At 51.3% G+C, this 27,609-nt stretch overlaps 1 protein-coding gene across 1 annotated transcript; it reads left to right on the plus strand.

Moving 5' to 3' along the window:
- Positions 1-118: 118 nt before the first annotated feature.
- NOA1 (nitric oxide associated 1) lies at positions 119-14,078 on the plus strand. Its single transcript, XM_012928600.3, has 7 exons — positions 119-1,234; positions 2,327-2,491; positions 3,393-3,598; positions 6,217-6,348; positions 9,103-9,219; positions 13,429-13,549; positions 13,773-14,078. The coding sequence occupies exons 1-7, from the start codon at positions 142-144 to the stop codon at positions 13,970-13,972; spliced, it is 2,034 nt and encodes a 677-aa protein (XP_012784054.2). The 5' UTR covers positions 119-141; the 3' UTR covers positions 13,973-14,078.
- Positions 14,079-27,609: the final 13,531 nt, after the last annotated feature.

A 27,609-nucleotide genomic window follows, 5' to 3' on the forward strand; every position in this document is an offset into this window, starting at 1 on the left:
CTCGCGATAACTCACAGACTTGCAGGCGGGGTGGGCGGGGCGGCAGCAGGGCGCCTGCGCGCTCGGGGCCCCGCCCGTATCCGGCGCCGCGGGCTCGGCGGCCGCAGTGCGCGTGCGCGTGCGCGCCCGTGACCCGGCCCCATGCTGCCGGTACGCCTGGCCACTAGGCTGCTGCGGCCCTTGCTGAGGCCGTCGGGGCCGGCCGCGGCGCGCCATGGCCCCCGGAGGCCGCTCCCGGGCCGGGAGGCTGCAGCCACCTCCTTCTTGGAACGGGGGCTCCGAGAGGACGTCGCCGCGCCCCGGCACCCCGAGGACAGCGCTGACCCGGCTGAGCAGGAGCAATTCCTGTTTCCAGAGTACACTCCGGAGCCGGAGCCGGAGCCCAGCCCCGCGGAGCTGCTGCTGGAACTGCAGCGGCAGGAGCAGGAGAAGGAGCGGCGGCGGCTACAGCGGCAAGAGGAACGGCTGCAGCTCAAGCTGCGGGGGAACCCCGACCCGACCGTGCCGCCCAGCGGCGTCCACTGCTCGGGCTGCGGGGCCGAGCTGCACTGCCAGGACCCTGGCCTCCCCGGCTACCTGCCCAGCGACAAGTTCCTGGGCGCGGCGGGGGACGGCGGGCTGGCGCGCACCGTGTGCCAGCGCTGCTGGCTCTTGGTGCACCACCGGCGCGCCCTGCGCCTGCGCCTGAGCCCCGAGCGCTACCTGGAGCTGGTGAGCAGCGCGCTGCGCCGGCCCGGGCCAGCCCTCGTGCTCTACCTCCTGGACCTCTTGGACCTGCCCGACCCACTGCTGCCCCGCCTGCCTGCGCTGCTGGGCCCCAAGCAGCTGATCGTGCTTGGCAACAAGGTGGACCTGCTGCCCCAGGACGCGCCTGACTACCGGCGGCGGCTGCGCGAACGACTGTGGGACGACTGCGTGCGCGCTGGACTCCTCCCGGCTCCTGGCCACCAAGGGCCTCAGGGCCTCAGCGAGGACGGAGAGCAGAGCACGGGCCCGGGGCAAGGCGCCCGCACAGTGGTCCGGGACGTGCGGCTCATCAGCGCAAAGACGGGCTATGGGGTGGAAGAGCTCATCTCGGCGCTCCAGCGCTCCTGGCGCTACCGCGGCGATGTCTACCTGGTGGGAGCCACCAACGCCGGCAAGTCCACACTCTTTAACACACTTCTCGAGTCTGACTACTGCACCGCCAAGGGTGCCGAGGCCATCGACAAGGCCACCATCTCATCCTGGCCGGGTGAGTCGCGGGCAGTGTGGGCACCCGGAGCGCCTTTCCCTGACAGCCCTTAATGAGACTTTGATTTCAAGATTTATTATTTCTTTTTATTTATTTGAAAGGCACAGACAGAGATCTTCCCTTCACTGGTTCACGCCCCAAATGGCTACTACGGCTGCAGCCGGGCTGGTGCCAAGCTAGGGGCTTCTTCCCCATCTCCCAAATGGATGCAGGGGCCCAAGGACTTGGGTCCTCTCCCACTGCTTTCCCAAGCACATTAGCTAGGAGCTGGATCAAATGGCGATGGAGCAGCCAGAACTCGCACTGGCACCCCTCTGGGATGCTGGTACCATTGCTTTGCTATGGTGCCAGCCCGTTTTGACATGGTGATTAGAAAATGGGCCCTTGTGCGTGTGACTCTGTTGAGCGTGGTAACGTTAGCTGTACGTACCCCATTAGTTGCCGCAAAACCAGACTTGCACTCCATTTAGCGAGCTAGCCTTCTGCCATGGCCTTCAGCCGGGTTCTGCTCAAGTGCCTTTGCCCGAATGGTGTCGTGGGGAAGGGAGAAATCAGATTGAGAATCGAAATCCTTATTGAGCTTGGAGTCTAGTTCTGAGCTTAAGCCAAGCCTTCCTAAAGTGGCTATAATTTTGTAGAAGGCTGTCACAAAGGTTAAGTGGAACAAAGCCCTGGATCCAAAAATGTGTACCCTCAAAAACGTTAATTTCCTGGGCCTGATGGGATGGCTTAATTGGCTAATCCTGCTCTTGCAAGTGACAGGATCCCATAGGGGCAGTGGTTCCTGTCCCAGCTGCCCCACTTCCCATCCAGCTCCCTGCTTGTGGCCTGGGAAAGCAGTTGAGAACAGCCCAAAGCCTTGACCTTGCACTTGCATGGGAGACCCGGAAGAGGTTCCTGGCTCCTGTCTTCAGATTGGCTTAGCTCCAGCAGTTGCAGCCATTTGGGGAATGCACCAACAGATGGAAGATCTTTCTCTGTCTCTCTTCTGTAAATCGGCCTTTCCAATAAAATAAGTAAATCTTTGGAAAAAAATGTGGATTTCCTTCTCCATATTCCCTTTTCTAAAAACGCACATGTCTGGTGCTTCAGGTACTACGCTGAACCTTCTCAAGTTCCCTATTTGCAACCCGACTCCTTACAGAATGTTTCAGAGACAAAAACGGCTTCAGCAAGACGCAGCCGCGGCCGAGGAGGACCTCAGCCAGCAGGAGCAGAGTCAGCTGCGGCTGCTGAAGAAGCACGGCTACGTAGTAGGTAAGTGGCCGTCGGCTCAGTGCTCCAGGGCTGGGCTGAGTGACCTGGGCACCCGCCACCTCAGGCAGGGCTCCCGTGCAGGGGCCTGCCAAGGCAAGGCTTGTACCAGACCGACCCTCCATCCAGCAACTCCAGAGCAGGCTGACCTGAGGACGGGCAGGGGCGGCGCGTGCCTGTGTGCCAGTGCCAGCTGCACGCCATTCTAGCTTCCAACAGACACAGCCCGGGAGTGGCAGCTGATGCCTTGGTGGGTTTGTGTCCCTGCCTCACGTGAGGAAGACCCAGATCGAGTTCCTGGCCTCGGCCTGGCCCAGCCTTGGCTCTTGTGGTCATTTAAGAAGCAAACCATTGGCTAGATTTCTCTACTTTTCAAATAAAATAAATAAGTAACTTTAAAAAGAAAAATTGGGTTCCTCCCTCCCTTGGTATCTCTTTTTTTTGTTTTTAAGTTTGTTTATTTTTATTTGGAAAGTCAGATTTTCAGAGAGGAGAAGAGACAGAGAGGAAGATCATCCACCCAGTGGTTCACTCCCCAAGCAGCTGCAATAGCTGGAGCCGAGCCAATCCAGTGCTAGGACCAGGAGCTTCTTCCGGGTCTCCCATGCCGGTGCAGGGTCCCAAGGCTTTGGGCCAATCCTTGACCGCTTTCCCAGGCCACAAGCAGGGAGCTAGATGGGAAGCGGGGCTGGCTAGGATTAGAACCAGCGCCCATATGGGATCCCGGCATGTTCAAGGCAAGGACTTTAGCCACTAGGCTATTGCGCCAGGCCCGGTATCTCTTTTCATCCCCCCATTACTGCAAATTGATTTCCAGGAAAGCAAGGATACTGTCGCCACACATCCTGGACGCTGTAGTTAGTAACTCGTGACTTAGTAATGACTCTAGTGTGATTTGTTCTAGGCAGAGTTGGAAGAACGTTCTTGTATTCCAAAGACCAGAAGAGTGAAGCGGCTTTTGAGTTTGATGCGGATTCACTTGCCTTCGACATGGGAAATGAACCTGTTAGGATTCCAAAGAAACCCGCTGAGCGAGTCGAGCTGACGCCACAGGATGTGAAAGACGCCCACTGGTTTTATGACACCCCCGGGATTTCCAAAGAAAATTGTGTATGTACTTGGTCTCTCGGGCGCAGTTCCCGCCACCTGCCCAAGTGCTGTGTTAACTGGCGGAATGAGGGCAGACAGTTCACGTCCACCGTGGGTTAGGTTGTGATTCCCTCAGCAGCTGAGGGAGGAGTTGACTGCCTCCAGGTCCTCGTCCATCTGGTAGACCTGTTGGTAGCAGCTACAGGCCACATGCACCAGTTTCTGTTGACTGGCAAATACTTTATGACATGCAGCGTCCTCTCCCCACTCCTGCCCCATGGCTGCCTTTGCTGGTCTTTCGTTAGTTCATCCAGCAGACACGGAATGCGCAGTGTAGTGACACAGACTGAGGCGGCAGCTAGCAGCGCAGGCTCACGCTCACACAACCCTGCCCTCCGTGGGTCACGCGGGTTTGTGCCATGTGCATCTCGCCCTGATTCTGACATGCTCAGCAAACCCTGCCGCATTGTTCTCTTAGCTGGCTTGGGTCTTTGTCCGTGTCCTCAGTGGACTCAGGTGTGCGTTGGCAGGAGAGCCTCACACCAGGTTCGCCGGCCACTGGGTTTGCATCTGGCTCCTGAGCACCCCTAGTTCTCCCTGAGAAATCACAGGCTCCTGGGGTACCGGAGTCCTTGGCCTCACCAGGGTCACCTGCAGTGTCTTCATCCGCTTTCTCATGCTCCGCATCCCCGTGTCTTAAAGGGGGTCCAGCTTTTTCCTCACCCTCCTAGCAGAACGGCCCGGACTCAGCAGTCCATGATGACAGAAGAACCAGGCTGTGTCCTCGTGGCGTCCTGTGAGGTCAGCGTGGCCTGCTGCCTCCTCCCTTCACGTACTGTGAGGCCATGCACGGGGGACGCTTAGGGCCCAAGCCCTGTTGGGGACTCATTCACAAGATCGTCTAGGCCAGGGAATGAGGCCCTCAGACAACCTCTCTCAGCCCTGGCAATTTTTCTCTGTATGTTGACAGAGAAACTTTGTATGCATTTGGTGGCTGAAGCCAGTGTCTCAAACTGGGGTTAAGAAGTTTCTTCACTGCAAGTGGTTTTAAATGTCCCTTTTCAAACAGTGAGAACAATTGACAGCCCCCTCTTGTTTATTTTCTTGTAAACGTCTCTATCATATGTTTTCTAATGTCTTGTTAGGAAACCAGAGGGACAGAGCAATGTCCCATCCGCTGGCTCACACCCCAGTTCCCCGCCGCAGCTGGGGCGGGGCCAGGCTGAGTCAGGCACCCCTGATCCCCCGCACAGCTCAGTCCAAGGCTCCCACCTTGGTCCTTGAGCCGGCACCTGCTGCCTCACAGGCTGTGCCACAGCAGGAGCGGAGCCAGGCCTGGAGCCAGGCAGTCTGCGAGGGTATCCAGGCGTCTTCACCACCAGGCAGACCCCGCCCCTGTGTTGTGCTGTAACAAACCAAACTGACCAGGTTCTTTGTCCCTTCTTAACCAGATTTTAATTCCAGAAATCTTACCTAAGTCATGCACTTCTTGTCTTCCCATTTCTATCCTCTCTACTCCCTTAGGAACTTTTTTTTTCAAGATTTATTCATTTTATTACAAAGTCAGATATACAGAGAGGAGGAGAGACAAAGAGGAAGATCCTCCGTCTGATAATTCACTCCCCAAGTGAGCGCAACGGCTGGTGCTGCGCTGATCTGATGCCGGGAACCTGGAATCTCCTCTGGGTCTCCGACGCGGGTGCAGGGTCCCAATGCATTGGGCTGTCCTCAACTGCTTTCCCAGGCCACAAGCAGGGAGCTGGATGGGAAGTGGAGCAGCCGGGATTAGAACCGGCGCCCATATGGGATCCCGATGCGTTCAAGGCGAGGATTTTAGCCTCTAGACCACGCCGCCGGGCCCAGGAATTTTTTTTTTTAAGGTTTATTTATTTTTATTGGAAAGGCAGATATACAGAGAGGAGAGACAGAGAGGAAGATCTTCCGTTAAATGGTTCACTCCCCAAGAGAGCGCAACGGCTAGAACTGAGCCAATCCGAAGCCAGGAGCCTCTTCCGGGTCTCCCACGTGGGTGCAGGGTCGCAAGGCTTTGGGCCGTCCTGGACTGCTTTCCCAGGCCACAGGCAGGGAGCTGATGGGAAGCAGGGCTTCAGGGATCCCTGCGCATTCAAGGTGAGGACTTTAACCTCTACACAATTAGCCAGGCCCATCCTTTAGGAACTTTTTTCATCCTTAGAAGCCAGAAGAGTTGTTTGTTTTCATTTTATCTGAAAGAAGGCTTCTGTCTGCCAGTTCCGTGCCCTACAGGCCAAACTGGATAGTGTTTCACATGGGGTCTCCCGCATTGGTGGCAGGGTCCTTCCTTCAGCCGTCATCTGCCACACCCCGACAAACACATCAGTAAGAAGCTGGAGCAGAAGCCGAATAGCTGGGACTCGAACCAGCCGCTCCAATGCAGGATGCAGATAGTTCCAGCGGCAACTGGACCGATGCCCCAGAGGCTTGCCCTGAGATTAGTGTAGACAGAGGAGTGTGTTATGGACTTCATCTACAGACGCTGACATAATTTGGTGTATTGTGAAGTTACATGTATTTTTTTCTCTCTCTACCTTACAAGCAAATTACTATTTCTCATTTTCAATAAAAGTAATTTTCTTAAAATTCTGCCATTTGCTTCACAGATTTTAAATCTTCTGACAGAAGAAGAGGTAACTATTGTTTTGCCGACACATGCCATTGTTCCAAGAACTTTTGTGCTTAAACCAGGAATGGTCCTGTTTTTGGGTGCACTGGGCCGACTAGATTTCCTGCAGGTAAGAAAAGTGCCGTTAAAAAAGGACTGTTTTGGAGTTCATTTTTGTCTTTTTTTTTTTTTTTAAAGGACAGACTAACAGAGAGATTAAGATCTTCCATCAGTTGGTTCACTCCCCAAATGGCTACAATGGCTGGAGCTGAGTGAGTTGGAGCCAGGAGCTTCTTCCAGGTCTCCCATATGAGTGCAGAGGCACAAAGCCTTGGGGCATCCTCCACTGCTTTCCCAGGCCATAAGCGGGGAGCAGGAGCAGGATTAGAGGTGAAGCAGCTGGACTACAACTGGTGTCCCTACGGGATGCGCGTGCTGTACGGTGGAGGGTTGGCCTATTATAGATTCCCTCTGAGTCGTCAGATACGAGGGCACCTAAAAGTCTGTGGGGAAGTATAACTGAAAGTTTATTTTGTTGCCAAAACGTCTTGGGATCCCTGCACAGTGCTCGTTTCCATGACTGTTTGAAGATTCTACATGTGCCTGAATCTCAAAATTTTTTACTTTTTTTCATAAAATGGAGGGGTTGGGGGTGTGAGATTTTCCGTCTGCTGGTTTAGTTGCCAAATGGCTCCAGTAGCCAAGGTGATCCAGGCCCAGACCAGGAGCCAGGAGCCCCAGCCAGGTCTCCTGCTGCCCTCCCGTGCACATCCAACCCTGCATTGGAAGCAAGGCAGCCAGGCCTCGGAGTCGCGCCTAGGAGGGGGTGCAGGTGTCAGAGGCAGTGGCTGCACCCCTGTGATGGCCGAATGTTCAGGCCCCTGCCATCCACAAAGGAGACCTGGAGAGAGTCCCAGGCTCCTGGCTTTCACCTGGCTGTTGGGGCCGTTTGGAGAGTGCACCAGAGGAGGGAAGACAGCGCTTTCTCCTGTTCTCTTCCTGCCTTTCAAATAACTAACCTTTTCTAAAAATGTGTGGTTTAAAATAGGCTAGCTGTATTTTTTTTAATATGAATGTTTCTTGAGGAAGCAGTAAGTTATTAGAGTGGTATGTAGAAAAGATATTTTTATATCAAAATAAACTTTCAGTTCTATTTTCCATGAACTTTTGAAATGCTCTCTGGAATATGAACTGGGTTGGTAAAATGCCTGTAAGTCATGATTATTTGCTAGTTTAACACGCTTCCCTTTTTTTTTCTTGAATGTTTGGAAATCTCTGTATAAAAACTTAGGAAAAAGAAAGGAGGCCAATGAAAAGGCTGTGGTCTTAAACATTGTAACCTCCAAGGAATGCTGAGTCTCTCAGTAGCTTGGCATTGAAGACACGGTATTTCACTGTCCTTTGATATTTTAGGTAGGAAGCGTAAGAGCAAATGTTTAAATCCAGTGTTAACATGCTTCACAGTCTACATTTCTTTTATGTGCCAGTCTGTCTGCGGCTCGGTTTTGGTGCTATGCTTTGTTGGAAGTTTAAACTTGCACACTTAAAACCTTTACACATTTCAGTAAAGCTCATCTGTTAGAAATAAACGGAGGACATGAAGTCCACAAAACTGAATTTTTATTATTGTAGCAGAGTGTCTCACTGGATGACGCACTGAAACAAAGCAAGAGTCTTTTCTACTTTTACAAAAGCACAGTGCGAGTGGTGGGAAAGCAGGTGTGTGCAGTGCAGATCAGCTGGGCTCCCACAATGTCGGAGTAGCCCATAACAGTCCCAGGTAGCTCTGCTGTGGGAAGAAGAGGACCAGGCAACATCCCAAGAGACAACAGAACATCAGACCCTGGGCTCAGGCCTTTCATGACTCCAGGCCTGTGCACGGCTCTTGCGCGTCCATAGGAGGGCCTGTGCTCTACGTCTGTTGGAATGTCTGCCAAGCATCCTCATCACCCATGGATTGCTAGTATTTGTTGTTATTTAATAAACAGATTTCCCAGGCCCAGCGCAGTGGCCTAGTGGCCAAAGTCCTCGCCTTGAATGCGCCAGGATCCCATATGGGCGCTGGTTCTAATCCCTGAAGCCCTGCTTCCCATCAGCTTCCTGCTTGTGGTCTGGGAAAGCAGTCGAGGACGGCCCAAAGCCTTGCGACCCTGCACCCACATGGGAGACCCAAAAGAAGCTCCTGGCTCCTGGCTTCTAATTGGCTCAGCTCCAGCCATTGCGGCTCACTTAGGGAATGAATCATTGGATGGAAGATCTTCCTCTGTCTCTCCTCTCTATGTCTGACTTGGCAATAAAAATAAATAAATCTTAAAAAAAAAGAGAGAGAGAGAAACAGATTTCTATCTGCTGGTCCACTGCAGTCAAGGACAGGGCAGGCCAAAGCCCAGGGTCCGGAAATGGCAGCTGGGACTCCCCGTGAGTGGGGGGGTGGGCCAGGAGCCCTGCTGTCTCCTGCAGCTGCCACAGGGTGCAATAGCCGGAGGCTGGAATGGAGAGCAGAGCTGGCCTTGGAACCCAGGCACCCTTATCAGGAGCTGGCGTTCCAGGTGGCTCAACTGCCACCTAGCATCACTACAGTTTCAAGGTGGCTTTACACAGGGACGCTTGAGGCAGACAGCGTTCCTCTCTTTTTGGGCTGTTTTTGTTTTGTTACTTCTAGTGGCATCAACAAGCCTAGAGGTGGTGGCTTACGGCACTTGTTGAAATGCGCTGCTTCCACAGCCTGCCCTGTTTTATCCCGGGTGTTCCTGTAATTGGATCGTACCTGCTGTCAAGGGGGCTTGCTTTGGGTTTTCATTTTTGCTTCTGTTATTGATCACGCACTAAAGTGTGCAGGCTTTCCAAGCTTTTCCATTGTGCAGTCATTTGCTCCTTTCTTCAGGGCAGGAAGTCAGCTTGGTTTACAGTCGTGGCCTCCAACTTCCTCCCTGTGCATGTCACTTACTTAGAGCGGGCCGACGCCATCTACAAGAAGCATGCGGGACACACGTTGCTCCAGGTAAGGCAGCTTGACTTGCTGGTCTCACTGCTTGGGCGGGGTGCTCTTGGGGCATCCTGCTGTGCTCCCAGAGCCACCTGCTAGCCATCAGTTGGCCTGGCCCCTCACTACCTTGGAGGATCCTAGCTGGAAAGCAAAATGAGCCCTTAACTAAATGGGATATTGACATGGACTGAGTTAGAATAGCCATAGGCTGTGTTTCTGTCTACTGTCCAGCAGCATGGCCCCAGCCATATGTGGCTATCTAACTGTAGATTCATCAGCTAAGTGAAATGCGGAAGAGTGCACACATTTAATGCCAAGCTGGTGTGAGACGCGGTGTTGAGTGAGCAGAAGTTAGAGGTACTGTCGCCTCTGGGGACATAGCTGGCATCCAGCAGGTAGAGGCTGGACATCCCATGGTGCACAGCCAGGAAGGAGCCAGTCCACGCCCTCGGTGTGCTTGGAGACCTAGGCCGAGTGGACAGACCTCCCAGGTATTCTATCTCCAATACTTACTCTATAGGTTTTCCCACCTCTTGCCTGCTGACCTATAGAAACTATGAAAGTACAGCCATAGTGGAACAAAAACGCAGCTAGCTCATCACTTCTTCATTGCGCTCACCCCTCGGTCCTTACTGTAGTTGTCCCTACCAAGTTCCCCAAGGATGGGCTGGGTGAAGAGTGTTCCCAGCTGCTGACTGACAGGTGTGGCATGTTGTCTGGGATGCTCGGAGCCAGGTCTCCTGGTTCATTGTCTATTCCACTGCACTGCTCTACAGTGTGCTTTCAGCTCGTGTCCCTCTTCTCCGTGCTGGACCCAGCCCGTGAGGTTGTGGAGGGGATCTGGGGCCAGGCAGCGTGCTGTGCGCTGAGCAGTGTTGGTGCGGTGCTGAGGATGAAGGCAGAGGAAGAGAGGAAGGGATCTTGCAGGAATACTGGGTGCGGTGCTTACAGTGCAGCGGTGCTGTGTGTGCACGCACCTCCGAAACGAAACACACAAGCCTGACCTGAGAGGCAAGCAGGAGGAGGTGTCGGCAGCGTGTGGAGCGGCAGGTGCTGAGCGCGGCAGGGAAGATGCTGCTTGGGACACACGCGTGCCTGTCAGCACCTGGTTCAAGTCCCGCTCTGCTTCTGGTGGTAGCTTCCTGCCGATCCGCACCCTGAGAGGCAGAGCAGGTGACGCTTGAGGGCCTAGGTCCCTGCCACCGATGGGGGCCCCAGATTGAGCTGTCAGCTCCTGGCTTCTGCTCATGGCAGATACTGAGAGAGTAAACCAGGAGATGGGAGATCTCTGGCTCCCACATAAATAAAGCCAGTAATTCTTTAATTTTGGGAAAAGGAATGAAAAGTGTTTTGGTACCCAAATCTTACAGGACTGACTGGCACAATGGGTTAAAAGAAAACTTTAAATACATGAAAAATGAAAAAACTATGGATTTAATAATTGCTTTTGAGGGACACAGTGTAATGGTTCAGCAGGTTAACCGGCACCGGCGTCCCATATGGCTCCTGGTTCAAATTTGGGCTGCTCCGTTTCCAGTCCAGCACCCTGCTGATACACTTGGGAAAACAACAGAGGATGGCCCAGTGCTTGGTACCCTGCCACCCATGTGGGAGCCCAAAGAGGAGCTCAGGCTGCTGGCTTAGCCTGGCCCAGCTGTGCTCATTTTATTGAGCCATGAGAAATGATCCAGCAGAGGGAAGCTCTCTCTCAGCAAGAGGCCTTCCTGCCACTGCATCACTCCCCCAAATGGCCACAGTGAACCGGACTGAGCCAAAGCCAGGAGCTCGAATCCTGGGCTTCCACACGTACACAAGGGCGCAAGCATTTGGGCCATCTTGCACTGCTTTCCCAGGCACATTAGCAGGATGAGTTGGAAGTGGAGCAGCCGGATCTCGAACTTGTGCCCCTGTGGGATGCCAGGATTGCAGGCAGCAGCTTAATGTGCTTTGCTATGCCAGCCCCATAAAACTTTAAAAAAAAAAAAAAAAAAGCCCTATTTAGAAAACACACTCAAAATTGTTTTTGCACCAAAAATAAGTTCTCCCTCTGAACTGTGTTTTTTCCCTGAGCTCTTTGAAGTGCCCACGTACTTCCTGCTCTCTGGCTTTTCTCAGAAAGCCATACTGGAATTAAAACTGTGCTGACAGGGAAACACCTGCCCTGGATTGCCCCTGGCCAAATGCGGGGTCCAGGAGCCCTACAGGCCAGTGGAGCACGGGCTATGCCAGGCTTTCAGCCCTGCAGCTGTGGTGTCCTCTTGGCAGAATGAGGTTTGGCACAACGGGAGGTTCAGAAAGGGGCCTCGCCCAGGCCGCCAAGCCCACAGCTTGCTCTTGGGCATTGGGGCATCTCCCTCACACGTGGCTGGCACTTGCCCCAGCTCTCCCAGGCCAGGATGTAGGTGGTTTTTTGGTCTTTCTGGGACTCAGTTGCCTCCTGGCTTCCTTCTGTCTCCCTAGTCCCAATTCATCCTGCGACGTCACCCCTGGTGTGTGTCTCACCTTCAGTTTCTCCTGTTTGCCTCCAGCCACACACTGCCCTCCACAGGGCGCTGTCGGCCCCTCAGGGTCACTTGTTGGCCCCCAGGGATGGGCACGTTGGTCAGGAGGCATCCAGGACAGAGAAGGATTCCACAGAGTCTGGTCACAAGAACGTAACTGCCTTTGAAACAAATAAATCTAAGAATAATTATAAGTAAATCTTTTTTTATTTATTTAAAAGGCAGTTAGAAACAGGTTTTGCATCCACTGGCTCACTCCCCAAATGGTCAGAGTGACCAGTGTGGGCCGGTCTGCATCTGCGAGCGTGTGCCAAGTCTCCCCTGTATGGGCAGGGCCCAGGACTCGCACCTTCCTCCAGTTCTTTCCCAGGCACATTAACAGGGACACGAACTGGCTCCCAGGGGATGCCAGCACCATAGGCAGCTGTTCAACCTGGTACTCCACAGCACCAGCCCCAAATAAACAAATGGTTAAGAGTTCATGAAAATGAGTTAAAAGAGGTTTATTTGCAAAAACTGTTTTTAGTCCTTGCAGTTTTTGGTGATGTATGCCCTGGGTTTGTAAGATTGATGTATTTGACCCTTTTGTCACTTATCACCAGGATGGTTGGGTTGATGCATGTTCACGTGGCATCTAGCTCCTTTTAAACCCTGTGTGACTTCAACCATGATCCATCTGATAGGAAGGAAAAAACAAGAACAGTGAGACCCAGTGCGGTGGCCTAGCGGCTAATGTCCTTGACTTGCTTGTGCTGGGATCCAATGTGGGTGTTGGTTCTAATCCCAGCAACCCCAGTTCCCATCCAGCTCCCTGCTTGTGGCCTGGGAAAGCAGTCAAAGATGCCCCAAAGCCTTGGGTCCCTGCACCCGTGTGGGAGACCTGGAAGAGGCTCCTGGATCCTGGCTTTGGATCAGTGCAGCTCCAGCCATTGCAGCCACTTTGGCGAGTGAATCATCAGAAAAAAGATTTTCCTCTCCTTCTCTGTATACCTGACTTTCTAATAATAAACCAAAGAAGATTGTTTTCACCTGAGGCAGATTTACGAAGAGATACAGAGACCTTCCTCTGCTGGCTCACTGCCCGAATGGCTGCAGAGGCCGGAGATGGGCCAGTCCAAAGGCAGGAGCCAACAGCTTCATCCATTGTCTCCCAGGCGGGTGCAGGGACCCAAGCACTTGGGCCGTCTTCCACTGCTTTCCCAGACACGTTATCAGGGAGCTGGATGAGAAATGGAGTAGCCAGGACATAACCAGGTCATTTGGGATGCTTATCCCCTGGGTGGAGGCTTAAGCTGCTGCACCTGACACCAGCCCGCACCTTGGACTTCTATGAAGACATCTTGCATGCATATATTTTGCACCAAAATTGGCTTGTAATACCATTTGTGTGCACTTTCTGAAGTGTGCTTGGATCCTTGAGTTGAAAGAAGACATGGGTTCCACTCCTGGCTGCCCTGGGTGAGCTGAGCTGCTTGTCTTCCTGGCCCAGCATTGCTCCTTGGGCAGCCTAGGAAGCACTGTCCTTGCCCGTGGCGTGACCCTGAGCCCGCACACCAGCCTGTACTTCCCATGAGCCCTCGGTGGGCCTTGGGGTTCTCCCGAGAGGTAAAGTCCCCGTGCTGTTGTTCTTGCTGTCTGTACAGAACTCTCAGTGATTTGCCTTGAATGGGAGTCCCATGGGAGTAGGAGGTCAGCTTCCAGACACCCTCATTTTTGTTGGCAGGTTCCCAAGGGTGGAGAGGAGCGAATGAAGGCCTTTCCGCCTCTGGTTGGTGAAGACATCACCTTAAAGGAAGGCCATGGGGACATGGAGGCCGTGGCGGACATCAAGTTTTCCTCAGCAGGTAGGTAGCCCTGCACCAGGCCCCCACAAAGCACGGAGAACAGCCTGCCAGCTTAGAGCATGCCGTCCCAGAAGTGCGAACACACGTACTGCTTGTACTTGTCCATGAATGTGAGCGGTCCTGACAGTCCAAGCTTTACAAACAACCATGAAAGAGTGGCAGCTCTTTGGCTGTTTGTAGTAAGGTGGGTGCTAATGGCGTCTTCTCCCTCCTGCCCACCCAGGTTGGGTCGCGGTAACGCCTCAGGGTGACGACAAGCTGCACCTACGAGGCTACACACCTCGGGGCACTGTCCTGACCGTCCGGCCGCCCCTCCTTCCACATATTGTCAACATCAAAGGTGAACGCATCAGGAGAAGTGTGGCCTATAAGACCAAGAAACTGCCCGCCCTCGTGTACAACCTGAAGAAGAAAAACACGTAAATACACGAGGCTGGCCTCCACATCGTGTGGCGGCTCACTGAACACAACAGTCCTTACTGATGGGCCGGCGCTGTGGTGCCACGGTAAGGCCACCGCCTGCAGTCCCCTAGGAGCTACTAGGAAAAGCCTGGCCCAGCCCTGCCAGTGTGGCCATTTGGGAACTAAACCAGCAGATGGAAGATCTCTCTCTGTCTCTTTCTCTAATTTTGCCTTTTTAAATAAACAAATATTTTTAAAACAGCATACCTTGAAATTGTAGCAGAAAACACATCAGGAACTGACAGCAATGTCAAGTGCCTGAAAGTTCTGGCTGAGAGGAGATTCAAGCTGTATCTGCAGGCAGCTAGTATCTACCGTGCAGCTCAGGGCTCACTTTGGGGGCCAGTGCTGTCGTGTAGCACGTCAAGCCACCACCTGCAATGCTGGCATCCCATACAGACACTGGTTCAAGCCCTCACTGCTCCACTTCAGATCCAGCTCCCTGCTTGTGGCCTTGGAAAGCAGGACATGATGGTCCAAGTGCTTGGGCCCTTGTACCCATGTGGGAGACCTGGCAGTGGGAGAGGTTCTGATGGAGGGGCTCAGGGAACCCCTCTGTTGGGGCACAGTCCCTGCAGGTGAGCTCAAGAACCAAGAAAGGGAATAAGCCAGACCAGGCCAAGTAATGGTACCCAGCGGCATTCATTTGGCGCAGGTTAGGGACAAACCAGGCTGGGCCAGTTCATATCACCTGCTGGTGAATGCAAGCACCAGAATGGAGTGTGGGTCAGGCCAGGTGGACTACACCATGAGCCATTTCACATGAAAGTTGGGACTGGGGGCCAGCTGTGCTGAGCTAGGCTGTAGCCCCCACCAGTGTGAGCTGGAATTGGGAGTGGGCCGGGCCAGGCCAGGCTACAGCACCCAACCAGCATACGTGAGACCCAGGGGTAAGGTAGGGGGGGAACCCAACAGGGGGTGATGCATGGGGTTCCCCTGCTGGGCAACCATTCCCACTGGAGAGCATGAATTGGGATGGGGGCAGATCAGGCCGGACAGGGCCACAACACCTGTTTGCCTCATGTGAGCTGGGTAAGTGGAAAGCCAGGCTGGGCTGACTGTTCCTACTGGTGCATGCGTAAGCCAGAGTGGGTGTGGGTTTGTTGGGCTTGGGTCACAGCATCCGCTAGCAGATGCTGGCATGGGGGACAAATTCTGGCTAGCAGATGCTGGCATGGGTCACAAATTCTGGAGAGTGTAAGATCTGGGAGTGGGAGTTGGCCCAGTAGGGAAACTGGACACCTTCCTCTTGGGTTGCCACTCCCACTGGTAAACATGAAAACCAGGACTGGGAAAGGTATGGCCAGACAGAGTGGCACCTACTGGCACATGTGTAGGCAGGATAGTCAGGCTAGTTGGGTTGAACTAGGCATCAGTGCCCATTGACATGTATAAGAGTGGAATGGGATGTGGTACAGACAGAACCAGTCTGCTGTGCATACTGGCAAGCACAGGAACCAGGGCAGGGGGCAAGCTTGGTGGGGGTTATTATGGGTTGCTCCAAGTAGACTGTAGTTCCCACTGATTTGCCTGAGAACCGAGTGTGGTGGGCAGGATCAGAGTGGGCTGCAACACCCATTGGTGTTGTGTAGAAGACAAGGCTGGAGACGAACTCAGCAATTGCAACCACCAGCCTGTGCATAAGCTGTTTGGGGCGAACGACTGTGTCAGAGCCTGTATTGGTAAACACACACAAGAATTAGGTCACCTCAGATGAAGTTTCTTGGGGATCCCTCCAACTGAACCGCTTGACTCAGAACCCCAACCATTGAGAAAATTGCAGATTCCATGGTCTGACCGTGGAGTGCATGTGTCAGAGCGAGGCCTCTTCAGTGGCTTAGATGGAGCAGTGGACAGCATATCTAGATGCACGTGGAGGGTATGGCAGTATATTGGAGTCTGCAGAGAATACCTGGTACTACAGCAGAGGATGGAGGACAGAACAAGTCAATCTACTACCCCAGCCAAGTGAATACCTGGGTAAACAGAGACTCTAAGGTGGACTGTGTCAACCAGTGGATTCTGGAGAGATTTCATTGTGCTTGGAGTGGCGAGATCAGCAGTAATTCAGAACTGTTGAACTATCAAAACCTCTTGGGCCTGGCGGCATGGCCTAGCAGCTAAAGTCCTCACCTTGAATGTGCCGGGATCCCATATGGGCACCGGTTCTAATCCCGGCACCTCCACTTCCCATCCAGCTCCCTGCTTGTGGCCTGGGAAAGCAATCGAGGACAACCCAAAGCCTTGGGACCCTGCACCCATGTGGGAGACCTGGAAGAAGATCCTGGCTCCTGGCTTCGGATCGGCATAGCACCAGCTGTTGTGCTCACTTGGGGAGTGAACCAGTGAATGGAAGATCTTCCTCTCTGTCTCTCCTCCTCTCTGGATATCTGACTTTCCAATAAAAATAAAAATAATAATAATAAAAAAAGAAACCTCTTGAGCAGAACCCTCAGAGCATGCCCCACATCAGGGACCCGGGGGTGGTATCAGGGGGCTGTCCTATATCCCAGGGTGCAGGAGCATTTGGGAGGCTGGGTGTGGCTTCTCTTATCTCCCCTCTTCCCCCTGTATAGAAAGGAAAAAAAGAGAATGTGGAAATGATGGTCTAACTTACCTTCTTACAGGCCTTAACCCTTATCACCCTAATCAACTATGCAAAAATCATCAAAATAAATAAATAATTTAAAATTGCAATATCAATATATTAGGGTAATTCAATAAGTTAACAGAAAATGGAATTAAAACATTCTGTGCCTCCCTAAGCCACCACTCCCACAGCCTGACCTTCTACACAGTGTTTATTACTGGATTTTCTATTGTAGTTAGTCTGAGTTTTTTTTCTAAATCAAAATTAGAGCGAACTGCAGAGAGAGAATGAGACGATCTTCCACCTGCGGTTAACTCCCTAGATTGCTGCAACGGTCAGCTCTGGACCAGGCTGAAGGCGGGAGCTTTGTCTCTGTTTCCCACCCATGTGGCAGGGGGCCTGCACACTGGAACCATCTTCTGCTTTTCCTAGGGAATCATCAGGGAGCTGGATTGGAAGTAAAGCAGCCAGAACCTTAACTGATGCCCTATGGGATACATGAGTTGTGGTGGTGGCTTAACATGCTGTGCCGCAGCGCCAGCCCTGGTCTGCTTTATGCTGGTCACTTTGCTTTCTTTTCCCCTTACTGTTCCTTTTCTAACAGAAGTTGATAATTTCATAGTTTCAGTTTTTTTAATTGTCTTTATTGGAAAATCAGATTTTCAGAGAGGAGGAGAGACAGAGAGGAAGATCTTCCATTCACTGGTTCACTCCCCAAGTTGCCGCAAGAGCTGGAGCTGAGCCAGTCAGAAGCCAGGAGCCAGGAGCCTCTTCCAGGTCTTTCATGCGTGGGTGCAGGGTCCCAAGGCTTTGAGCCGTCCTCGACTGCTTTCCCAGGCCACAAGCAGGGAGCTGGATGGGAAGTGGAGCAGCTGAGACACAAACTGGTGCCCATATGGGATCCTGGCGCTTGCAAGGAGAAGACTTCAACCACTAGGCTCCCATGCTGGGCCCAAGAAGTTCATTTTCATACAGAAAAAAAAAAATTGACATTTATAGTTCTTCCATAATAGCACATTTCTCACAAATGTTCTGAAGACCCCTTGTATGTCTGGATCCTGGCTGCTCCACTTCAAATCTAGCTCCCTGCTAATGCCCTTGAAAACAGTGGTCCAAATGTTTGGACTCTGGCTTCAGCCTGGCCCAGCCCCAACTATTACAGCCATTTGGGGTATGAGCCACTGGATGCAAGATCTCTGTAGTTCTGCCTTTCAAATAAATAATATACAATAGAATTTTTTGGTACCAGAATATATTTTTTTCTTTTGTGAAATATTTATTTATTTGGGGCCAACCCCATGGTGTAGTAGGCTAAGCATCCACCAATGGATGAATGAATTTGCTGATTTCTTCAAATGGTTGCAACAGCCAGGTCTGGGCCAGGCCAAAGCTTGGTCTCTCACATGGGCGTCAGGCATTTTAGCAGAGAGCTGGACTGAAGGCAACATAGCAGGGACTTGCACCAGCACTCAGGGATGGTGAGTGGCAGCTTGACGCACTGTGCTGCAGCACTAGTACCAGAATGTTTTGATTCCATTTTCTGTTAACTTATTCAATTACCCTAATATGTTGCTACTGCAGCCTAGTCGGAGCGACCCACAATAACCCCCACAAGGCCCGCACCCTATCCTGGTTTGCCAGTATGTGCAGCCGACTAGTCCAGTCTGTCCCACATCCCATTCAGTGCTCACACGTGTCAATGGGCATTGAAGCTTAGTTCAACCCAACCAGCCCGACTATCCAGCCCACACACATTCTGTTGGGTGCCTTTCTGTCTAGCCCCCTCAACCCCTGTCCTGGTTTTCGTGCCTTCCAGTGGGAGTGGTAACCCAAGAGGGAGGAGCCCACTATTTCCCTTCTTGGCTACTCCCACTCCCAGATCATGCACTCTCCAGGTGGTTCTAAGGCAACACCTTTTTTTTTTTTTAAAGATTTTATTTTATTACAAAGTCAAATATACAGAGAGAGGAGGAGAGACAGAGAGGAAGATCTTCCGTCCAATGATTCACTCCCCAAGTGAGCTGCAACGGGCCGGTGCGTGCCAATCCGATGCCAGGAACCAGGAACCTCTTCCATGTCTCCCACACGGGTGCAGGGTCCCAATGCATTGGGCCGTCCTCGACTGCTTCCCCATGCCACAAGCAGGGAGCTGGATGGGAAGTGGAGCTGCTGGGATTAGAACTGGCGCCCATATGGGATCCCAGGGCATTCAAGGCGAGGACTTTAGCCGCTAGACCACGCCGCTGGGCCCAAGGCTACATCTTCAAATATAAGCATGTTGATGGGAGCACTCATCACTTTGTGGAGAGTCTAAAAGCAGGCAGGCGTTCAACACAGCACTGAAGTCCCTGCTGGGATACGTACATTCCACATGGAAGTGCCTGGTTTCAGTCTCAGGTCCTCACTCCCAATCCAGCTTCCTGCTAATGTGCATCCCAAAGGCAGCAGAGGGCTGAGCCGGTGCTTGGGACCCTGCCACCCAGACAGCTGACCTTGGTGGAGCTCCTGACCCAGCCCTGGCTGCTGCGAGCACTCGGGGAGAGAACCAGTGGGTGGCGCTGTCTCCTCTGCGTTTCAAAGACATAAATGTCCTTTTTAATGAACATAAACGTAAAAAGGAGTCACCGCCTTGACCAGAAAATTTAGAAATCAGAACATCACCTCTCATTAATTGTCTAGACTGCTAGGCCTCCTGACTAATACAGGTTGCATATTTCAGTGTTCCCAGTTCATCTTCTCACAGCTCAGCTCCTTCTGCCATTACAGTATTGTTTCCTGAAGCCATCCTCGGCCATGTCGAGAAGTTCCCCAAAGTAATTCCCCAAGAGTCCCAACAGTACAACTTCTGGGCTTCTGTTGATGTGGTCGTATTGGTTTATTTGGGCCTTCGTTTCCTCACTCATAAAATACAGGGCTTACAGTCATTATAGCTTTTTGTTTGTTTGTAAGGGCTGTGGGTCCTAACCTCTTGAGATCCTATGGGAAACAGGCAGGCAGGGGAGCGGGCGGCCGGCGGTGACGGAGGCGCGCGCTCCACGCCTAGACCTGGTCAGGAGCGGCCGCCATCAGTCAGTTCATCTCCTGCAGCCTAATGTGGCCTCCCCTCACTGAGACCACGGCATGCCGCTGGGCCGTTTTGACCAGTGGAGGAAAAATGAGTGGCGAAGTGGCAAGACAACCCCTCGCTTGCCAGAGCTGTGCCAGGCTGTGCCCAGTGACAGGAAAACAACCAAGTAGCAGACAGCAGACCCTGGCCCTGGCTCTGCAGCCTGGCAGTGCTGGGCAGCTCAGCCCCTGCTGGCATGCACCCCACAGCAGCCCAGAGTTTGCCCGCTGGGGGCTTTCTGGACTTCTATGACATTACGCCCCATTTTTAGTTTTAAGGAAAGTTAAGTCAATTCTCCTGAACAGAACGAAAACAGCAGCTTTTTAAGCGGCTCAGAGAAAAACGCAACTCGCAAGGCATGTGGCATTCTGAATCTCATCAACGCCCAGCTCCACCCATTGCCCAGGCTTAACTGCAGCTCCCAGGGCCTGCTTGCTGACCTGACTTGCAACACTTCATCCTCCGCCCCTGCGACCGGCCAGCAGGAGGCGGAGGACAGACGCAGCCCTGGTGCCTCTGCCTTGCCACCACTGCCAGACCCGGAACCGGGACAGCGCTGCCCGAGGCGCTCCCTGCACACTGTCCCGCAGCCTCGCAGCGCTGAGCCTGCCTCCCAGCCCGTTTGGCTCTGCCTCGTGGAGCAATAGAATCATTTCCATTCTTTCTCAGGCTGTTTCATCTTCTCTTGGCTGCTCTCCCCTTCCCAGGGGACAGGGCTGGCTCTCAGCTATCGTACCAAAGAGAGCTACTCAGCTGGTGGAAAACAAGGCCTCAGACCTCGGGAAAGGGCAGAGAACGCCTGTGCCCGCTGAGGAGGGCGATGCCTCAAGCCTCTGCCCTACCAATGCCCTGGGTGTGCAGGGGCAGACTCCCCATCACCGGGTGAACACCGTGCTGGAATGATGCCGCACAGCTCCCCTGCCTGTCCACACCGTCCTTCCCATCTCTTCCAGCACAACAGTTTCATGATCCGCATCCTCCCAGGCCATTCGAGATCATCCTCGAAACAGCCACTACTCCCACGTGCCTGGTTCTTGTTTTCCAAAAGCTTCCATTTACTTCCTAGATGACTCCCAGAGTTCACCAGGGGCGGTGGCTCAGTGGGTTAAGTCACTCCTCTGGACAGTTGCAGGCTCCAAGTGCCTGGAATTGTCTCACCTTTGCCTCCCTAGCTTCTTGCCCCCACCCTAGCTTCTTACTGATGTGCAGCCTGGAAGGCAGCAGGCGATGGCTTCAGTCCCCGGGTCCCTGCCACACACGTGGGAGACACAGGCTGAGCTCTTGGCACTTGGTTTCAGCTCGGCCCAGTCCTGGGGGTCATGGACATTTGTGGCATGCACCAAGCAGATGGAAGATCTCACATGTGCGATCTCTCTCCCCCGCTGCTCTGCCTTTCAGATAAATACCGTGAAAGAAAGAACTGACTATCTGTCATCAACCTAATGGAAGAATCTCCCTGGTGTGATGTCTGGTCACAGAGCCTACACTTCTGGCCTGCGGCTGGGTCCTGAAACAGGCCAGATGTGTCAGTGACCCTGTCATTGTGTGTCAGGTGGCCTGGAAGCTGAAAAGATGCCAAGGTACTTTCATAGCTTTCAGTAAGTCCCTGGAAACAGCAACAGGTGAACAAGCCAGTGACTGGGCAGACTAAGTGGATTGTTTTATTGTTATTATTACTATTAATCATTATTAAGTATTAGTATTACTATTTGAAAGGCAGATTTAAAGAGAGAAGGAGAGACACAGTGAGAAAAATTTTCCATCTGTTAGTTCACTCCCCAAATGGCCACAACAGCCAGAGATGAGCTGATCCAAAGCCAAGAGCCAGGAGCCTCCTCCAAGTCTCCCACGTGGGTGCAGGGGCCACCCTCCACTGCTTTCCCAGGCCACAAGCAGGGAGCTGGATGGGAAGCGGAGCAGCTGGGACATGAAGCAGCATGTGTATGCAATGCCAGCGCTTGCAGGTGGAGGATTCTCCTGTTGAGCCCCTACACCAGCTCCTTGGAAACTTTTCTACCACGGCTTCCCTGTTTCTGACCTCCTTTGAATCTCACCACATGCGATTCCTCCTGGAATGCAAAGCCTGGTGTGTGTGCCTCCACAAGTGTATGCACACACGTGTGCTGTGCCTGCCCTGGGTTCCTTCAGCGATGCTGCCCAGACGTGAGTGTCCCCGTGTGACTGGCATGTGGCTGTCTGGCCCCCTCAGCCAGTTATAATGGACTGTGATTTCCTGGCGGCCAGACGGGCTGGGACTCCTCACGCTGCTTGAGAGCCTGCCAAGTACCACGGACAGATCACAGCAGGCCTGGAGAAGCTGACCCACAGTCCTGCCGAAGGGAAGATCAGACATGGATCTGGAAGGCAAAGCTGCACACACTGTACAGCACTAAACCAGCACCGAAAGGGGGTGACTGGTTAGCCTAGGGGTGAAGACGTGGCATCCTGCGTGAGTGCCTGGTTCCAGTCCAGGCTCCAGCCCGATTCCAGCTTCCTGCCAATGGAGCTGGGAGGCAAGAATGATGGCTGAGGTAACTGGGTGCCTATCCCCATGGCAGACCTGGATGGCGTCCCTGGCTCTTCATCTTGTCCCCAGCCCAGACTCAGCGGTAACAGGCATTTGTGAAATGAACCAGATGGGAGTGTTCTTTTTCCTTATCACAAATTAAAAGCAAAACATGTTAGGGACTAGTGTTGTGGCACAGTAAGCCAAGTTGCGGGCACCAATTCTAGTCCCAGCTGTTCCACTTCATATCCAGCTCCCTGTTAATACACCTTGGCAGGCAGCAGAAGATGGCTCAAATGCTTTAACCCCTTCGAGTCCCACAGGAGATCTGGTGGAGCGCCAGGCTCCTGGCTTCAGATTGGCCCAGCCCTGGTCATTTTAGCCATTTGGGGGTGAACCAGCGGATGGAAATACCGTCCATCCCCTTCTCTGACTCTTCCTCTTTTCTCTGCAACTCTGCCTTTCAAAGAAAACAAATATTTTAAAATCTTAAAGCAAGGAAGCTAGGAGCCAGCACAATGATGCAGCATGCTAATCCCCTACCTGCAAGTGGCAACATCCCATATGAACACGTTTCAGTCTCAGCTGCTCCATTTGCAGCCAGCTCCTTCTTAATGACCTGGGAAAGCAGTGGAAAATGGCTCAAGTCCTGGAGTCCCCGCACTTTGCACTTGCACAAAACCTTGGGACCTTGCACCCACATATTCGCAATGGCCAGAGCTGAGCCGATCTGAAGCTAGGAACCAGTTTCTGCCAGGTCTCCCACTCAGATACAGGGTCTCAAGGCTTTGGGCCGTCCTCCACTGCTTTCCCAGGCCCTAAGCAGGGAGCTGGATGCCAAGTGGGGCTCCCAGAGCGTACAAGATGAGGACTTTAGCCACTAGGTTACTGTGCTGGGCCCTGTCCCACTTCTCAGTAAGTGTTGGAGGGAAATTTTATGTGAAAAGCAGTTAGAGATCCGCTGGTTCACTCCTCAAATGATTGAGAGGACCAGGACTGGACCGGGTCTACCACACAGAAAAACGTGGCCAAGGGCCTGGGCTGTCCTCCACCTTTCCCAGGTGTATTAGCAGGGAGCTAGATCAGAAATGCAACAGCTGGGACTCCAACCAGAACTCGTGGGCTACCAGCACTTGCAGGCTGGCAACAGTGTCACAGCACCAGTTCTCGGAGATTTTAACACAGGAACTCTAACAATCCAGTAAAAACCTCATTCCTTGCAAGACATGCAAACCAAGCCGGCAAGTTGTAAAACTAGATCAGGGAGGGAAAAATACCAATTCTGGGGTAGTATTTATGAATAGCAATATTTTAATGTACTTGGCAAAACTTTTAGAATTCACATGAAATTTTCATAAAAAAACAGCATAAACTTGCTTATATATTTTTCAAGATCTTTTTTTTTTTTTTTTTTTTTTTAAAGATTTATTCATTTTATTACAGCCAGATATATACAGAGGAGAGACAGAGAGGAAGATCTTCCATCCGATGATTCACTCCCCAAGTGAGCCGCAACGGGCCGATGCGCGCCGATCCGAAGCCGGGAACCTGGAACCTCTTCCGGGTCTCCCACGCGGGTGCAGTGTCCCAATGCATTGGGCCGTCCTCAACTGCTTTCCCAGGCCACAAGCAGGGAGCTGGATGGGAAGTGGAGCTGCCGGGATTAGAACCGGCGCCCATATGGGATCCCGGGGCTTTCAAGGCGAGGACTTTAGCCGCTAGGCCACGCCGCCGGGCCCTTCAAGATTTATCTTTAAAAAGTTTATCTTTAATGGGAAGGCAGAGAGGACATACACTAGTTCACTCCCCAAACGGCTGCCATGACAGGAGCTGGGCCTGGGCCCACCTGAAGCCAGGGGCCTCTTCTGGGTCTCCCACATGGGTGGCAGGGCTCACTGCTTTCCCAGGCAAGCGGGGATCCCGACATGTACAAGGTGAGGATTTAGCCACTGGGCTATCACACTGGACCCACTGGCAACATTTCAAAACCCACTTCTGGTCCAGCTCCACGCTAATGCACTCAGGAAAGCAGCAGTAGGTGGCCCAAATGCCACTGTGGCCACTTTGGGAGGGAACCAGCAGGTGGAAGCATGCACTCTTCCCCTTCTCAAATAAATAAAATGCAAGCCTGTGCCTGCAAAGGGATTTGCCTGTATCACTGTGAAGGGAGCCTCTGGCAGGGTGGAGTTCTGCACAGGAGCCTGCTCCACAGTGAGGCGCCGCGTAGAGGAGACCACTTTCATCACCTCCCGCTGGCCTGTCACCCAGACAAGGACTCTGATGTTTCTTCCCACTGCAGAAATGACTCGGAAACACTAACATCTGGAATTCCACCAGCTGTTTCCTCAACACCCATACATCCACGAGACCAAATGCTTTTTAAAACTTTATTTCAATGTAACTATGCTTACAGAAATACACTCATATTGGTTAATAGAACACAATTTAACTTATCCTACGATTCTGACCAAACACTTGGTACATGGTTTTAAGATTTTTTTTTTCAAAAAAGGATTTGCAGCCAGGTTTATTTTTCTCTATCACAAATGTATAAAAGATCTTCCATCAACGCTGCACAAGGAGGCAGCAAAAATCTTGAGAAATTTACCTTTGGTTTGCCTTAGAAAAGTAATACGTATTGCACTGTGAAAGTTTTACAAAATCGGTGCAGTAAAACATCATTGTAATGTTTCAATGCCAGTTTACAAAGTTCTGTAACTAATGAGGAAGGGCCAGACAGGAGAGCTGGAGAGCTCGGGAAGACAGGTCACACTGCATGCAGACTGTGAGCGGACAAAACCCAGGTGGAGATCATGTCTTCAGTCCGAGTTAACACTGTCAGCTTACTGTATCTGCCGAAGCACACTGAGCTTTTCTGACACATGCCAAAAGAAGAACATGAAGTTTCTTCGTAGCTTTTCAGTCCAGAGGGGACAGTGTCCTACAGGCATTCCTTCCGTCGTCAGCAATCACAGGGTGGCGTGCAATGAGGTCTGCTTGGGTTTCCATTTGTATCAACACTCATACAAAACAGTCCCCAAAGTTAATGACCACGGGACTTCAGAAGTGATTCTAAAAAATAAAATGGCCCTTCTTGGAAGACTATAAGAAACACAGAGCCACAATTCAAAGAAACCTTACCAAAACAATACAACACAAGTCCCCGCGAATTACATCATAATAATTAAAAAAAAAAAAACTAGCCCCAAATAAGCAGCTCTGAAAAGAAAAAATATATAACTTAAAATACATTGAGAAACCAATGTGAAGATGAAGATACATTTTAATATGGCCATCTAAAATTAAAACATATTCTACTAATTCAAGTTTATCACTAGCTAACTAGACATCAATTTACAGATTTTTTTAAATTGTTGTTCCTTTATCAGAAGGGAAAATTCTACTTTAATCTATGAAGGGGAGAGGGACTAGGAGACATTTCCATGATCACATTTTCCAAAAAAGAACTTCCAACCCAACCATGGAAGCTCATCACTACTGGTTTCCTTTTTCCTGAAACACTATTCGTAACAGGTGCAGAAGTACAGCGTTAACCTGCCAGACCCCTGGCACATCCTTGCTTTCCACAAGACAGGCCTAGTCCCAGTTTCCAGGAACGAGGCTGGTCAACATTTAATACGGGATTTTTTCTCTTTTTGTTCTGAGCATTCTAGTCTTAAAGACTAGATTAGAAACCAGCCGGATTCCCCAGAAAACAAATTTTTCACCTGCAGTATGAAAGAATCCACAAGATCACCTTCATCGGATGCCCGATCTCCAATTTGTGCTTAAAATCCTTTTCTATAAAAGTAAAAGACAACTGAAGTACAGTGTGCCCTTGAGCATTAAACTAGCTGTTAGATTTAACTAGTTTTATAACTTAAATTTTAAAACATACATAAATATCTGCAGCTTGATCTTCCACTGACAGTGATTGTCGGAGCCTAGATTTCAACATGTACAAATCCCCACTCATGCACACAAAACACACACCATGTATCATACAACGTATTCTTGTGTCTTCAAAGAATCTTCTGTTTCTTTAAATCTTTGGCCTCCTAATTAGTTCCAAGTTCAGGTAACTTCTAACTCCAACTCTTCTGTCCGATTTTGAGCAAGTGTCCCACTCACCCACTGATGCTTGTCCTAATGGTTCGTGTACTGACCAAGCCCCAGAGACCAGATGAAACTCCACCAGCAGGCAGTGCTGCAGCTCACCTGGGGCCTCGCCTGGGCACAGCAGGTGGCACAGGGACAGGACGCCCACCAGGGCTTCGGAGATCCCTGAGAAAGTGTGATTTTTTTGTTTAACCTGTAGACTGTACTCAAGTTATAGCAGCCTTCTTGCTGTCTGCGGGAAGCCGAGCTTGGTCGGCCAGCAGCCACGCCACCTGCACTCGTGTTGGCTTCAGACTCTCCCAAGTGACAGTCTGTGGAGTCTGAAGGATTTGTTCTCTCCCAATTCCAGGTTTGCAATTTCCAAGTATCGTTTTACTGTTCTTATTCGGTCAAGCAGCCACACAGACACCAACCACCTATGAGAAAGCATTCTTCTCAAAGGTAGGGTTCAAATTAGGAAGCAGCTGTACCAAAAATGGGCCAAGAACTAATGGTTGATATTGGAGATAGAAATTTGTTCACTATGAAACCTAGTGTTGCATTTATTGCAAAATCAAAACTGAGATGTGAATTTACTATAGCCATTCAAAATAAATAATCTCTAAGAAACAGATTCTAGCAAGATACAAGATGAGAAAATTCAAAAAAAAAAAAAAATCAATGGATTGAATCAGCACATCTCATTTGCTTACCAACTTGCACACACATTTTGCCAAAAGACAATCATAGCAAAGGAAACAAAACAAAACCTCTTTTGCAAACAGGTCCTAAAAGCATCCCTCCAAAGAGACCAAAATAGACATGCATATATATGCATAAAGTGTTATTGTCCAACACAAATGTTATCTCTACAAGGATTTAAATGCATAGGTTAAAAAAAAAACACAAAAACTGTGCAACATCTTAAGCCATTAAAGCACCAAAAAAAAAAAAAAAAAACCACCCACAATTACTGCCTTTAACGATGACCATACACAGGAAATATTGATCAAGATTCAAGAAGTAAAACACCTGGACTAATATACTGTCCACTGCTCGGGAGACTTTTTCTTCAATTCAAATGTCTTCTCCTTCTTATCTCTATAAAGAAAAACCTTAAAGTGCTAATTTTATAAAGCAGGCAAAATTCTTCAAGTAATCTGCTATTAAGCCAATCTCTATAAACCTAAACAGGGAACTAAACGTAAAGGGAAACGGGAAGAGATGCAGAGAGAAAGTTCCAGCTGGACCAAGCAAGGGCAGGGCTACTGTGGAGCTGTAGCCTTGCCCAACACGCC

The sequence above is a fragment of the Ochotona princeps genome, chromosome 7, assembly GCF_030435755.1.
Source record: "Ochotona princeps isolate mOchPri1 chromosome 7, mOchPri1.hap1, whole genome shotgun sequence".
In the NCBI taxonomy this organism is placed as follows: domain Eukaryota; kingdom Metazoa; phylum Chordata; class Mammalia; order Lagomorpha; family Ochotonidae; genus Ochotona; species Ochotona princeps.